General features: G+C 43.0%; 1 protein-coding gene across 17 annotated transcripts in view; it reads right to left on the bottom strand.

Annotated features, from left to right (window-relative positions):
• The window catches only part of DOCK9 (dedicator of cytokinesis 9), a 274885-nt gene that overhangs the window by 206235 nt on the left and 52331 nt on the right, over positions 1-16319 (bottom strand). For 5 of the 17 annotated variants that reach the window (XM_032314502.1, XM_032314505.1, XM_032314503.1 and 2 more), the window contains exon 1: positions 4665-4997. The exons of 5 other annotated variants lie outside the window; for them this stretch is intronic. In XM_032314502.1, the coding sequence (XP_032170393.1) occupies positions 4665-4823 (159 nt within the window). In that variant the 5' untranslated portion in view covers positions 4824-4997. Of the gene's footprint in view, positions 1-4664; positions 5005-16319 lie in introns of those variants that run through there. 7 more of the 17 variants (XM_032314497.1, XM_032314506.1, XM_032314514.1 and 4 more) reach the window with 5 other exon arrangements.

Genomic DNA, 16319 nt, shown 5'->3' with positions numbered 1-16319 from the left:
GGGATTTAGTATCCACTCCTGCCGCCCCTCCTCACGGAAGGTGACTGGGCTGAGCTGTGCTTTCCTACCCCCTTTCCTGCCCAACAGGCCCTGTGAGTTCTGTGGGCCCTTCCCAGATAGGGACATGAGCTTCCTCATACACCAGTGCTCAGCACACAGAAGCATTCCGGTTGTGTCTGGAATGAGCTGAACTAATACATTCAATTACTTAGAAAGAGAGGATGTTAGGAAAAATCTATACTTGGGAAATAGAGACGATCCTAACTCAGCCTTGCCCTCCGTTGTGGTAGGATTACTAGTCAATATTTAAGTGTGGTACAGCTGAAATTCAGTCAGTGCCCAGAAGCCAGATAAGCCCACTTGCCAATGTCCTACCCACCATGGGGCTGATTCATGCCATCCAGATATAAAAAGAACCTCCTGTGCAAGATCCCACAGCTGCAGTCTTACAAAGCTAAAGTCTGCACTACAGACATCTGATTTTGGCTTCAGAACCAACCTTAGTGATCCTAAAAATACTTTTTCTTCACTATAAAGGTCTCTATTAACTTATTAATTCATACTCTGCGTTGTTGCAAAAGGATTTAAAATGACATAATAATATAAAAAATAAGATAAAAACTATTTAATAAGCAGATGAAAAAAAGCAGATGGTGATAAAATAGTAATAAAGGAAAGTAAGAAGCAAAGTTTAAGGGCAATAAAAAAAAAAAAATCACCATGGCATCTGGGTGACTCAGTCAGTTAACAGTCGCACTCTTGGATTCTGCTCAGGTTATGATCTCAGGGTCGTGAGTTCAAGACCCTCCCCCTCAACAGGGCTCTGGGCTCAGCAGGGAATCTGCTTGAGACTCTCTCCCCCTGGGCCTCCCCGCCACTTTCTCCCTCTTTCTCCCCAATAAATTTTTAAAAATTAATTTTGAAAGAGCCTATATACCTGTTAGGATTGGGTCACATCCTTGGATCGAAGCTTCTCTAACAGTCAACTGAAGAGGGAGCTGGGATCAGTTACATGAATCTTAATGTATATAAAATACAAAGCAGTTCCTTAATGTATATAAAATACAAAGCAGTTCTCTCCTCCATTCAGAGTATGGAGAGAAGAAATTTACTTCTGGGCCCCTCATAGAGAGAACACCAAAAAAATAGAAATAATTATGATAATAGCTAATAATTAGCACTAACTTCTATACAAAACACTATCCTAAAGTCTTTAGATGTATTCACTCATTCAGTAACCCTATGAGGAAAATATTGCTGTTATCTGCTTTTCATTAAGTGCAGATCCATTTCATTACTCATTAATAATGAAACTTAGGAACAGAGCAGTCAAGTAAATTGCCCAAAGCCACACAGCTAGCAAGTCGTGGATCTGGGATTTAAGCCTGGCAGGATGACTCCAGGGAAGGCCCTCTGTGTTTGTTTTTAAGACCTTATTTTTAAGTAATCCCTACACTCAACACGAGGCTCGAAGTCACAACCCTCCAGAGCAGCATGCTCCACCAACTGGGCCAGCTGGGCGCCCCAGAATCAGCACACTTAACCGCTACACCACCCACACTGTGCCGCTGGCTGATCCAAAAGCAAATGAGCGATGCCCTCAGCAAAACCCTCACGGCAGACATCACTTTCATAAGGATGTTCCTATGATGCCCTTCCGTAAGGCCAAGAGGAAAGCACAACGCTTAGCTAAGGAGCAGCAATTCCACTGACACCAAAATGAGGCAGTCCACCCACGTGGGCTTCTGACACATGGACAGACATGTGGGCTATTTAGGTGTCTCTCGAAGACTGGGTGGCCTCAAGTCCTAATGCTCATGATACCACTCCTCTTCCTCAACAAGACTTAGCACACACTGAGGCGCCAGGCTGGGGGTTATGCCCTTGGAGCAGGTGAAGTAGCACTCTGACCTGGGGACAGGTAAAGGAGAGCCACAGGTTGGAAGCCACCTGAGCTGGAGGAAGGACAATTAGCAGCCACCCTACTAACCAACCATGGTCGGCAGGCCCACAGCTGCCTGAAGAGCAGGTCAGCCTACCTTTGTGTGGAGGGGGCTCATGGGAGTATCATCGGGCTGGGCTCCCTTAAGAAAGTGTTGGGCTCACTCAAACTAAAGGATGAGAAGGTCCTGAAATGCCTGTGCCCTGGGATAGGTCTCAACAGAACTAGTCTGGACACTGTCCAAAGATCCTAGCATCAACTGTCAGTCATGACCACAGCAAATCCATGGGATGTCTGGCCTTGGACCACATAACTTCTTGGTACAGGTGCAGGACAGAGGGTTGAAAAGTATAACTCTAGTGGACATTACTGGAAACGAGCCAGTTATTGTTTGGGGGGGAATGACAAATATGTTTAAAAAAAGACTTTTGGTTTTGGGATAAGTGATTGTAACCTAAATTCTCAACACCTTCTCGAAGTTCAAGTTCAGGACCATAAAACCATTTCATCGGAATTCACCCATTAACTGAGCACTTAATACAAATCAAACACTGTTCTAGCTGTTGGGGCAGAACAGCAACAAAACAGACAAAAATCCCAGCCATCAGAAAGCTTATTCTTTATGGTTCTGTCATTTGTTAAAATTAGGGAAAGCTCTGTGAAGGAAATATGCGACCACTGTTCTATTTTTGCTATTTTATTGTCTAAAATTCTTTTAAAATAAAGTTAAAAATTTTTTTAAAAAAGAAAGCTTCTTCTTACTGTAAGTATGAGAAGTAATACTACTAACTACTATTACTATACTTGACTAACTGTACGTCAGGTGGAGATAAATGTTAGGAAGAAACTATGGCAGGGACCCAGAGAAGGGTGTGCCGGGGGTGCTACAAGATTATCCCGGGGGTCAAAGAAGCCTCACTGGTTAGGGAAACCGGAGCTAGCCCTGGAGCAGGCCAGCGGTGCACCAGGTAATGCCTGGCTGGAGGGTCCAGCAGGAGAGAACAGCAGGGGACGAGGAATGAGGAGAGAGTGAGAAGCACACGAGGGTGGCCAGGAGAGGCAGGGATGGCAGGTTAAGGATGGACCTGGAGGCCACAGGAAGGATTCTGGATCTGATTCTGAGTACAGGAGTGACCATCAAAGGGCCACTGTCTGCTGAGTGAGGGAAGGGTCAAGGGTCAAGGACAGAAGCAGGGAGAGCAGTGGGAGGGAGAGGGTGCAACCTTCCACCCACAGCGCCTCGGCCACAGACATGCGCGCAACAAGGGCAGCGGGCACCTGACCCAAGCACAGGAGCACCTCAAACTCCAGTTCCAGCGCGCCGACGAAGCCCCCGGCAGGCTATGACTCCCTCGTGCAACAAAATAGAAAGAAAAACAAGCAGAGTCTCTCAAAGATGGGTTAACCCGAGACAAGTCAGTGTGACCTGAGGGAGCAGAAGCGGGCGGCCTGGGAGAGATGCGGCCATGCCTGGCCCGGCAGTCCTGGGGCCGTCAGCATCATGGATTACACCTAACAGGGCAGACTCCGTAATGAGCTAGTCCTTCCCATCTGACACCAGTTGTTCTCAAAAGCCTATTCCAAAATACATTAGAGTCTAAAATATTTAACAGTTAATACAGCCCCACTTAAGTTCCAAACCCACATATAAAACCGCCTTCCAAAATGCATCTGGTGCTCAACTGATGCTCTTTTCCCTTCCTCCCAAGTGTTCGGAAAGCTGATCTCACAGAAGACCCTCTATGAAACGCATCCTCTCTTGGGTTCCTGCAAGGCCGGGGTGACCTGATCTGATCCCGGCGTGCCTGTGGCCCGCCAGCACCCCCTTGCCCTGTCGGAGGGCAGCCTAACGACCAGGAACAGATTCGGGGTTTCCACACACATCGCCCTCACCATACCGAGTGGCTGCTGGCCAGACTCACACACAGAAACTCCCACGTGTGTTATTCTCACTCGTTTTGACAAAAAGCTGTGATAAGAACCGAAGGGAAAATGGCAAGGCGTCCTGAGGGAAGAGGAGACCCATATGCAGCTTCCTCACCAGCCCGGTATTTGTGAGGCCACGGAGGGGCACACCCAGCTGAGACCTGACACCTCCTTGAGCATCGTAAGGGGAGCCAAGAACACACAAGTGTTAGCTAAGCTTCCTTGCGGTCTCGAGAGCCTTCGCCCAAAAACATTTTAAATAGCCAGACTTAAAACAATAAAACTATAAATATTTTTCTCACGCCCATTACAGTTTTCTTTCAGGCTCCCTTTAAATTTCTCCCTCAGATGGGAGGACTGACCACAAGCCATTAGCAAGAAAATTTCGCCAAGGAAAAGACGAAGAGGTAAAGGAACTGAATAATTCACTATCACTGGTAGAGGGTTCAGTATAGAAAACCCGAAATACACACTTTGCCACACATTATTTCTGAGACTATATAGTAAGAACATAGACGCTCATCAAGCTAACTTAGAAAACTAATCTGTAATCAATTAGCTTACTCCGGCTCCTCTCTCTCTGTACATACTAAAGCTTTGGTGAATGCATGGCATTCTCCCACATACAAACAGGCACCTCATAATTAAACTTAAAGCCACTTAATTACCCATTTATGCACCCAGGCTAGAAATATATAAGCATGCTGCAGTAAATAAATACATCTGCTTTATAAGTAAAGACAAGTTTATTCTAACACCATCAAAGTACTTGTTAATTAAGCAAGACAGCATTTACCAGACAGGAGATCAATAGTTCTGAATCTTCTTTTGTCCAATGGCATGCTGTATAGTCAAGGGCATTATTCTCTCCTTGCTGTTTGCACATATAAGCACAGTTTCTTTCAAAAACGGTGCGGATGCCTTTAAACAGAATGACACTAGTAGTGCAACCCATCCCCAAGGTGTGGATGTTCCGATTTCTAGCAATCTCTACTCCATCTCCACATCATCTTCCTTGGCTCTTCTGAGCAGGCTCCCACTGAACCATCTTCACGACAGGCAGTTGCCGGCACCAGAACAGAAGGGAAGCTCTGAGCTGTTGCACTAGAATCTGCTCCTGCCCAACTGCCTGACAAAAAAAAAAAAAAAAAAATCCCGGCTCCGAGTGTCAAACAGGAGGGGTGGTGCAAAAACCAGATGACACACCTCGGATGCACCAAAATCTTTAAAGTGCCGTTTTTCCAGTAGATTGCTTCCCTGTTAATACCCAAGAACAAACAAGCCGATGATTTACATGTGGTTACTGGAAAACTGCCGGCTCCCGTGATTTGCTTAGGATTGTTCTGAATCTCAGAACCTGCCCAAAATGAAAAAATGGTGCCAGACAGCCACCCTGCTGCAGATGCTGCTGGAAGGCACAAAGAATGTTCATCTGCTGCAAGAAATCACTCTCCCAGAATGCTCAGCCTAGCATCTATATTAGCAAACATCTCTTTCCTTGACCTAAATATGCTGTTTGTTTAATCCTGCATCCGTGAGGAACAGAGAAGCAAAAGGGAAAAGAAGCCCCAAAATGAGAGAAATCACTAAGATGACTGCTGCTATGGAAACATGTATAAGCCCACTTCAAACAACCTTTTGCATGTGTGGGTAACAGCTTGCTGACAGCAAATCCCAGGGGAACACAAAATTGCTGTGTCAATCTTGACTTCTGCCCACTTCCACTCTGCCAGAGAGAGGGCTAGCAAGTTTGCACTGCTTAATAGGATTCTCCCATCTCTGGTACCCAAAGATGCAAATGAGAACATGCATAAAGGGTGACCTGATCGGGCGGGACATACACCTTCTGAAGCAGGGCTCTAGGTCACGATGCTAAACACGCACTGAAGTCCCACAGTCAACAGGGTTATTATTTGGGATGCAGAAGGAATCCAGGTCCCTCCACTACAGAATGAACATAGTAACTCTCTACTACCTCTGTGTGTCTTTGGTGAGGGCTAATAGGGAAGCATGTCACTGACAGAACACTAAGTTGACTCTTGCATTTTCCTTCTAAAAAATGAAAAGTAAATTACATAAAATCACTATGATGAACACAGGAAAACCCCTCCTCTCCATAAAATGCATCTAGAAAAAAGTTACTGCTCTTTTAAGATCTGTTTTGAATTCTTCCTTATTTCACAAGGCAACAGATGGTTTTCATTTTCTATCTACAGATTTTGAAGTTAGAGTGAATTATAATGATTGAGTACCTGTGAATTGCTTACTGGAGATCTGTATAATGTAATAAAAGCAGATCTTTAGAGAATACCATGTAGTCCCCTAACCCCCAAATTTCTGGTTCTTATGGTGAGTTTACCTATTAGGCCCCATAGATAAGCAAAAACATAGGCTACTCCTTTCTCCTGCATTTTTATGCAAGGTTTATCTAACAGCCACAGAGATCAAAAGAGTAGAGATCCTGGCCACAGGGGGGGAAAAAAAAAAAACACGAGAGTAACTATCTGTGGTCTACAGCATTCAGCTTTCAGAATAGCAAGTCTTGTTACAACAGGGCTACAGTGTTAAGACTACACCCAAGTCCTGACATCAGAAGAGCCAAGTCTTCATGTGACATCACAATACTGGCAGATAAATAACATGGAAACACAACAATGTAGACTACAAAACACCCAACACATGGGTTAAATTATCTATCTTGAGAATTCCGAAAGGCCATCTAAACTTCTGCACTGCAAGGAAAACAACTTAAAAAATAATAGTTTACTGAATATAAAGATGGTACCTAGAAATTGAAGCTTGATTTACTATTGTTACTACCTATTTCAGACATCCTGGGTGCAGAAGCCAGGAAATATCATTTGAGATACAAAAGATCATGTTTGGACTTTACGAAAGATTATAAATGATAACCAAGCAAAATCTGAAGCTGCTAGTATATTCTATTTGATTTATGTTAAAAACTCCCGAGTTAATATTTAAAACAGTGGGACAGCACGGAACAACTTCCTAACAATCATTCAGAGGAAAAAAGAAATGTTTCCTAGGGACCTACTAACAAGCATTTAAGCAACTTGTATCAATTTTAAATGTTAATCATTAGTGGGCAAAAAAATTAGTGGCAAGAAAAACAACAGAAACTATTTAGAGCAAAGGAGTCAACAAGGTCAGAAACGGGTTTCATGCTAATAGAGGCATGACAAAACGAATCATTCAAATGTGTCTTTGGTTTCACTGATTTTTCTGCATCAGAATGATCCTGGATTAGTCTACAAGGATAATTACCGTGAATTCCATCAGAAGACGTGGAGATGGGTGGTATCTATTGGCAACCAGTTCAGCCACCTACCGCGTATGTATTTCAATCTGGAAATCACACTTACTCTCTTATTAAATGTGACCTCTCCTTTTCACAATTCCCAAGACTGGATTTCTGCCCTTGACTCCATCTTGAGCCCCAAGCCCATGTCTTCCTCCCCTGCTAATAAGGGTACCTGACTCTCCTAGCACCGCCTCACCCTCAGATGTTCCAAATCAATCGTCTTTTAATATGACAAACTGGGATGGTATCTCCACACAATGTCATACTTTTAAGCCATAAAAAGGAATGAAGTAGTGACACGTGCTACAATATGGATGGACCTCAAAATGTTATGGAGAATGAAAGAAGCCAGTCACAAAAGACCTCATCTTATATGACTCGATTTAAATGAAATGTCCAAAAAATCCACAGAGATAGAAAGTAGATCAGCAGTTGCCAGGGAATGGGAAGTGACTGCCAACGGGCACAAAACTTCTTTTAGGAGTAATAAAAATGCTCAGAAATTGGACAGTGTTTCTAACATGTATGCTATCCATACACAGTGTATAGTCTGCAAATACACTAAAAACCACTGGATTGACATATTAAACAGGTGAGTTCTACAATCTGTGAATAAAGAGCCTGACTCCACTACTGATGTTTTACTACCAACATCAATAGTTGTTGATTGATTTTAAGCATTCCCCCGCTTCTTTCCCCTCCTGTCCCATATCTGACCAAACTGAAAGGACATTCCAGGTGGTTCCCTCCCTGGGTCCCTGGAGGAAATTCAAACCACTCAGGAGCCCTCACCCTGGCCCCACCTGCTAACCATCATAGAAATCCCAAACCAGGCTCAGGTCCTGTTTGGGAGCTGCCCTGCTCTCCTCAGAGAGCCTCATTACGTGAGTTACTGACCTCTCCACAACCTTCTCATGAGTACGGTGTCCTCAGCCTCAACATCCAAAGCACATCTGGGGTGTGAGGGGAGCAGGAGGAGGGGCCGTCCTGTTTCTGTGGAGTGGTCCCAACAGTGAATTGTATCTCAGTAACACTGTTTTCAAAAATGGGAGAGGGGAGGAAGGCAGCCTCTTACTCTGCCCATTTGTCAAGTTCAAATAAAGTAATAGGGGAGAACTCAACCAAGAAACTGCGATGAACATGTCAGTAACTATTGTTTTATACTTCACAAAGGACTTACTGAGTAGCTCCGACATAGCTACCTTGCTTAATGAATTTACAATTTGGACTGCTGCTCTGGCCCACTTCACGGGAATACACAAACCACAGACCCTGGGAGAACCTGTGGCTGCCCTTGGGGTGTGCATTTTAATCTAGGAAAGGGGCTCCTCACTGTACAAACCACCAGAAAACCTGTACAAACAGAACGTTTACAGTAACACTTGCTGCCCCACTCAGGGGTCATGGACAAACTTCAGCCACTGGGCCACAGAGACCACAGCAAATCGGTCTCAAGCTTTGATTCCACCTCCCAAAGTGGATCTATCCAGAGCTGCCACTCCCATTTGCAGCCTTCTCCTTGCCAACTGCTCTTCTGTTTTAAGTATGTTCTAAGGACCAAATTAGTTTGACTAGCAGATTTACTTCATACTCTCTCAGAAAAGTACGCATAAATTAGAATCTGAAGTAACACCTAAAAAAATCTAGAACTACAAACTGCAAGTAATATTCTATCTCAGATACATACAAGTCTTCTACCTAGGTTAGACCTTGGGTCCTACCTTAGAAGGCCAGGAAATAAGTGGAATTCTGTCCATTCTGCAGTGGCTGAAATGAAGATCTCACACAATAATAATAATAATAATGCATCACATTCTATCTAAGTGCCATTTGGGTGTCTTATTTCCATAAAATGGAAATGGACTGCCTGACAGTCCATACTACGTTTCTCAATGCAATCAGTGAATTCTGCTGAACAAAGAAACCTTATCTAAGTTGGCTTGTCAATTCCTTATTCATTATATATTCCATCAGTATAAGCAAAGGGAAGTAGCGCGCCCAGCATGGGCATACCACATGTCCAATAAATGTTGGTCTCCTCCACCTTTCCGCAAATTAAATTTTTATCTTTCCTACTATAAAGTGAGGTCGTTTTTCTAAAAATACAAGCATTTCTTACACAAAACCCAAGCGTATGAGAATTTAAGATCTAATAAATATAAATTCCAAATTATTATATTGGTTAAAAAAATGATTCAAAGAGAGAAATGGGAGTGTTACGGAACAAGAAAAGGGAGTTAAGATGGTGTGGAATGGAGTGCAGGTTTTGGCAATGACCATTAGAAGAATTTTGTTTGTTTGTTTGTTTTAAGTAAGGAAAATTAAGTTAATGTTATTATGTACATAAGGATCTTTTTAAAAATAAGGACAAGGTAAACTCTCCTACCATTGTGTATTTCAGGAACACAAACTTCAAAATTTGTGGGAGAGAAGGCAGACTTACAGCATATCTAAATTTATCCATCATTTAGAGATGTAGAGAGATGGCAGATGGACCTAGGGGACCAGGGCACAGGCAGGAGTTTTAGACACACACAGACACACACACACACACACACACACGCTCAGAGAGCTTGGTGAAACTAATTTTGCTAAAATTGTATCTCTAAAGTTGTAACTACATAAAGTATTTGAACCAAGTCTGCTGCTAACAGTGGTATTTAAATGTTCTCCAAAGCAGAGACAGGTGTCTCCATGTTGGTGCTAGAATATCAGGGAGGCAAGCAGTCCACGTGAGGCACTCTGAACACCCGGCACGCCCACGGAAGTCTTCCCAAGATGACCAGAGTCTCTCAAAAGAAACTAGAGAATCTTCCTTTTATAGACAGAAGACTGGGTTAAAAAGCCTTTAAAATAAAACGGAACTCCTAAAGGAAGAAGAGTTGGGGTTAAGAATGAACTTAACTCACTAGTAGGAATATAAAATGGTGCAGCCACTGTGAAATAGAGTATGGTTGATTCCTCCCAAAATTAAATGAAGAATTATATGATCCACTTCTGAGTAGATACCCAAAAGAACTGAAAGCAGAGTTTTGAAGAGATATTTGCATACCTATGTTCATAGCAGCATTATTCAAATTATCAAGAGGTGAAAGGAATCTAAGTGTCCACCAACAAACAGACAGAATGTGCTGTGTACATACCATGGGATATTATTAAGCATTAAAAAGGAAGGGCATCCTGTCACCTGCTACAACATGGATAATAAACTTTGAGGACATTATGCTCAGTGAAATAAGCCAGACACAAAAGAACAAATACTGTATGATTCTACTTAAATGACATGGCTAGAATAGATACATTCATGAAGATGGAGAACAAAATGGTGGTTACCAGGAGCTTGGGGGGAAGGGGAACGAGGAATTATTATTCAGTAGGTACAGTTTCAGTACGGGATGATGAAAATAGTCCAGAGATGAATGACGGACATGGATGGTGAACCAGGTGCTGAATGTGCTTAATATCACTAAAATGAATATTTAAAAATAGTTAAAATGGTGGGCGCCTGGGTGGCTCAGTGGGTTAAGCTGCTGCCTTCGGCTCAGGTCATGATCTCAGGGTCCTGGGATCCGGTCCCGCATCGGGCTCTCTGCTCAGCGGGGAGCCTGCTTCTCTCTCTCTCTCTCTCTCTCTGCCTGCCTCTCCATCTACTGTCAAATAAATAAATAAAATCTTTAAAAAGAAAAAAAAAGTTAAAATGGTTAATTTTATGTCATATATATCTTATCACTATTTTTTAAAAAGGGGGGTGACGACACAGTTACTAGACTACTTTCCTATGACTTCCAGGAACAAGTGAAATAACAGAAAGCCAGGAGGGTACTTGTCTCCCTTGTCCGACCCTGGCCCACACAAAGGGCAGAAAAGCCCAGGAACGGGCTTTATATTTATATTCATTTCCTCATTCCACTTGGGAATGGAAAACCCCTACAGAAAAACCCTTCCAGCTACATACTGTCACAGAAACAAGAGAGGGGAAATCAAATTCCTGACTCATAGACCTCCCACTTCTTTCATGAAGAACTCCAAAAGGAGAGAACCAACAGCGTTTACAAGGTCTCATTTAACCCTCCGCTCAGGAAGCTGCAGACTAATTCAGAACTCCAATTACCATCATGGGAGGTTAAAGAACAAAACTGTAAAAGTTTCTGAGGGTGCTGGGGTCTTCGACGAAAAACCAATAAATTCATAAGCACTGATCCTGTCAAATATGAGAAGCTGCTCCTATGTGCAAAGCTTTAACTCTTCACTGAAAACACAGGCTGGGGCCAGGTACTCAGGGGAGGGAGGCTGATAACGGGGCAGATCGCCACCAAGGCAGGAAGCACCAACAACCAACTGTAGACGAGACACTGAGTGAGAAACAAGGAAGGCGAGCAAACACAAACACACAGGCAGAAGGAAATCAGAACTCAGAGTGATGTCCCTTGGACCCCACCAGCCTCTTCCAGGCAAATTCTACTTTAGGCCAACATCTGAGAAGATCACTCAGAAGCAAGGCATACCGAATTTTAAACAACTGAAAAGACACCACACAGTGTAAGTGGCGAACAAATGCACTCATGAAACAGTTTATGTGCTTCAAATATGGAGGTAGAGCTGTTGGAAAGTTGATCTTGCATGCGAAGAGAAAGACTAAAATTCAGACCCTACACACCTCAATTATTCGCATCTCACATCTCAGCAGCTGAATACTTTAAGTCTTTCACTGTCATTGTGTCAAGACAGAAAAACTGCCTCCGACATGAATAAAAACTTCTGGAGGGTAAAAAGGAAAAATTAAACATAAAATCTGAGTTTGTCCTTTTAAAAACTATCTCAATATAGTTGAACTTTCAGTTAGATTAATCAAAAGGCAAATAAGAAATGAAGATACTGCAATGGTTAGCTCCCCCAAATTATAGGAAGAAAAACACAACTTTTCAAAATATTCCTATGGCTTTGAAAAACCAGAGTAAACAGACTCAAAATATAGTATGTGCTCCTTTGTCCAGACTTCTTGTCAAGTCAGAAGAGACTGGGTCTGTGCCCCTGCTTATAAGACTCAGAAAACTCTACTCTTTGAGCCCTTATGAGTTTTCATTTTTTTTTAAGGGACAAAAAATTCAGGACTTCCTAAGATTCACTTTTATATACAGTCTCTAGTTGGGTTATGACTTAACTGTAACTGTGTTTTAAAAAAATGTTACTTTGAATAGAACACTTCCTGGTGTGTAAATGAATTTCACTTAGAGAAGCAAGAAACTTTTCAGGGAAACTACTTTCCACCTAGAAATTGGACAGATCGAAGATATCGCCATGCCTCCATGCCAACTAAAAACAGGACCCAAAGAAGATGTATCAATGGCCAATAAGCAAATGGAAACTCATCAGGAAAAAAGTCATCAGAAAAGCGTAAAATCAAAATCAGCAGACAGCACTTCATATCTATGAAAATGGCTAAAATAAAGACATAAGGACATAGAGAAGCTGGATTGTTCCTACACTGTTGTAGGAATGTAAAATAGGGAGGCTGCTTGGGAAACCAAGCTGAGAATTCCTCAAATAGTTAAATACAGAGTTACCACATAATCCAACAATTCCACTCCTAGCTAGCTATATATCCAAGAGAGCTGAAAATACCATGCCCATACAAAAACCCATACATGAATGTTCTTAACGGTATTATTCATAATAGCCCCAAAGTGGACACAACCCAAACGTCTACCAACTGACAAATGGATAAACAAGATGTGGTCTATCCATACAATGGAATATTATTCTGTAATAAAAAGAAATGAAGTACTGATACATGCTACAATGTGGATGAATCTTAGTGAAAGAAGCCAGTCATGAAGGATCACGTATTACATGATTCTGTTGGTATGAAATGTCCAGAACAGGCAAACCAGCAGAGACAGAAAGCAATCAGTGCTTGCCTGGGGGTGGGGGGTGAGTTAAGTAAAATGGGAGGGTCACAGGATTTCATTGGGGGGGGGGTGCGGGTAATAACAGCCTTCTAAAATTAATTACGGTGATGGATACACAACACTGTGAATATACTGAAAAACACTGGATGGTATACTTTACATGGTTAATTGTATGGTAAGTGAATTGTATCTCAATAAAGCTGTTTAAAAAAAACATAGGACGTATCAGGGGCACACCTATAAAAAGCTGAATTTCTCTTGAAAGCACTCTACCCTTAACACAGTTATCTTTCCAAAATGTATCACTACTCCCAACACAACGAATTCCCAAAAGTACAGAAGATAATGGCAAGATGATTTCTTCAGCAAGCAAGCTCTTCTGCTTTAAATTTACTGAGCACTTAAGGGAAACCTTTTGTCTGCTCTCTAACTCTGGCTCATTCATTGTGTTGCAAGGTCTGGGTCTGAGGGCTGGGCCACCTCTCCCAATTCATTTACTCCAAAAATAAAGAAATTTATTTTATAGATATTTTCCCACAAAATTTTCATCTCTGCTTTAACCACAGGCTCTCAAAATCCAAGAAAAAATAGCACGTAGAGAAAAAGTCAGAAGAGGGATGAAAATTGACAGAACATTAACAGGAGATCCTGAACTTTTATTCAGACCATGGAGTTGGCTCTATTTAGGTCATTCTAGTCACTTGAACTATATAGACTAACACTTTAAATGTAAATTTTAATGTAAAATTTAAAGGAAAACATTGTATAAAGAGTATCGGGCACATCCTTAACAGGGTATGTTACACGGACGGACATCTAACAACATGCCAGACACTGAGACAGAATTCAGTCATGAGGTCTCAATTAACCTTCTGATCAGCTCTAAAAGTTAAGTTTTATAAGTGATCTCACTCACGATTGCTACCCCTTGACCTTGTTACAAGTAAAGAAGATTTCCACAGAAACCCATCCTCACAGGACCCCTGAAGGATTGCAACCAAGGCTGACATCATGTGAAGTAGGGCTGAGAAACCATGGGGGGTTAGAGATAAGTACCCCACAAGTCCAAATGTCTCCTTAGACCAAGAGCTTTCAAGCTTTCCCAAAGATACAGGTACCCATACAGTACGTATTATGCTATATTATTTTCTATTCCAGCCTCTCTAGTCTATCCTAGCTCAGTGGGGGGAAGGGAAGAAGGGAGGGAGGGAGGAAACCAGACACAGCACTAAACTGTTTTCAGGACCACTATGGCTCATGGCCTGCAGTTTGGGGGAAAAAACCACATGTACCAGTTACTACGTACGGTCTATCAGCACTCGGAATTCACCAGCTTTCCCACATACTCTCCTTACCTACAAGCAGCCAGCCCATGAGAAGAACGAAATGGCCTACTGAGGAGGGCACTGGTGAAACAGCGCTCTGAAAGGACGCTGTTCTGCCTCACATACACAGCACACACTCTCGGTCAGCTGTCTCTCCCCAGGTCAGAAGACACTGGTCTAGGAATCAAGGGATTGAATTCGGAGGGAGCCCACTCTACTGCCCTAGTTACACACTCCATCCCTGCTGGTATGGAGATCCTGGATCTAAAGGGAAGAAAGCTTTCATTAAAGGGTGACCACTGTGTACAATGAACCTGAAGGCCAGACTGCCACCCAGCCATTTGGGGGCTCCTTAAGCCACTGAACCAAGAAGCAAAAGAGGAGACTCCACCGAACAGGGTAAGAGGAAACTAGGTTGTTGCCTCCAAAGAGTCAGAAATCCAGGGCGGTTCTTCAGGGCGTCTCCTAGCAATTCTATCTCTAATAGTTCAAGTTCACGAAAAACCACAGCAATCAAAAGAAAGGTGGGACCACCGAGAATTCAGACAGTCAAATAAAGAATTCTAATCAGTTGAGATCCTGGCTGGGGACAAAGGAAATCTGGAAGCAGTAATAAGAGAAATAGAAGAATAAAGATATAAATATCAACTACAGCCAACCAGCTAGTAAGAGAAGTAAACCCTACAACAGCATTGCGTATCTCCCTCTTGCCTCCTGCTTGGGGGTTGGGAGGGGGGCTAACAAATTCTTCTCCTTTTATTTTATACAAGTACTGTTGCTGAAACTTGACACTACAATTTAGACTTCATGTAGCATATACTCCTGCAAGATTGCAAAAGAATTTAAGAATTAATGAACAAAGTCCAGAAACGGAAATGTGACCTTCCCCCAAAGATAGATAAGATGACTAATGAGATGTGACTTCTTGTCTCCAGGACCTGGTGAGAACACCTTCCTCTGACTGAAGGTATCTGTGTTCTGTTAGGCTGAAACATAGTCATTTTTGCTGTATGGCAGTTCAGATATGCCGGGGGTGGGGGTGTCTGCTTGCTGAGCAGTCAAAGGGGTGGGCAGTGCCAGTTATTAAGCTACAGTCTCCAGGCTCCAGCGGCAGCCTTCCAACTCAGCTCCCTGGGGCTAGCTGGGAACACCACATTCTGAAAGCTTTACCAGTTGGCTCCCTGTGGGGCTCACATCTAGGGGGCACAAGAGGGAGGTTGCAAAGCTTGGGGAGGAAAGGGAGCTTGCTCCTTGGTTCCTGCTTCCTGGGGCTTTGGTTCCTCAAGTCACCCTGCAATGCTCCTGCACCCTGGTAGGAACAGTGCCTTCCCAGGCAGCACCTGAAACAGGTCTGCCATTTACATTTGACACTTACAGACCCATCTTCATCACAGCCACCCTCAGAAACCATGGCCAGCTGCCCAGCCCCCACTCCTCAGAGGTCTTGGCTTCAGCTCTGTGGGCACCCCCTCCAAGTTTCTAAGATTTTGTAACACAGTCTCATTTCCTGATCCTCCCAGTCCCAAGGCACACGGCTGCTTCCTGCAGTCACTACCTCTATGATACGGTAATGTTCTCTTTTTACCTTTTTAATTACCAACTTGACAATTTTTTTAAAGATTTTATTTGTTTATTTGTCAGACAGAGAAAGAGAGAGACAGCACAAGCAGGGGAAACGGCAGACAGGAGAAGCAGGCTCCCTGCTGAGCAAGGTGCTGGATTCAGGACTTGATCTCAGAACCCTAGGATCATGACCTGAGCCAAAGGCAGAGGCTTAACCGACTGAGCCACACAGGCCTCCCCCCGCTTAACAACTTTATACTTAACAGCAGTTCTTTATATTTAATTCTCTCTGTTAAAATAACTGATACGATTTCTGTTTCCTGGCTGGACCC

Source organism: Mustela erminea, chromosome 15 (assembly GCF_009829155.1).
Source record: "Mustela erminea isolate mMusErm1 chromosome 15, mMusErm1.Pri, whole genome shotgun sequence".
NCBI lineage: Eukaryota > Metazoa > Chordata > Mammalia > Carnivora > Mustelidae > Mustela > Mustela erminea.
The sequence above is the reverse complement of the archived record's forward strand: the minus strand, read 5'-3'. Positions and strand labels throughout refer to the sequence as shown.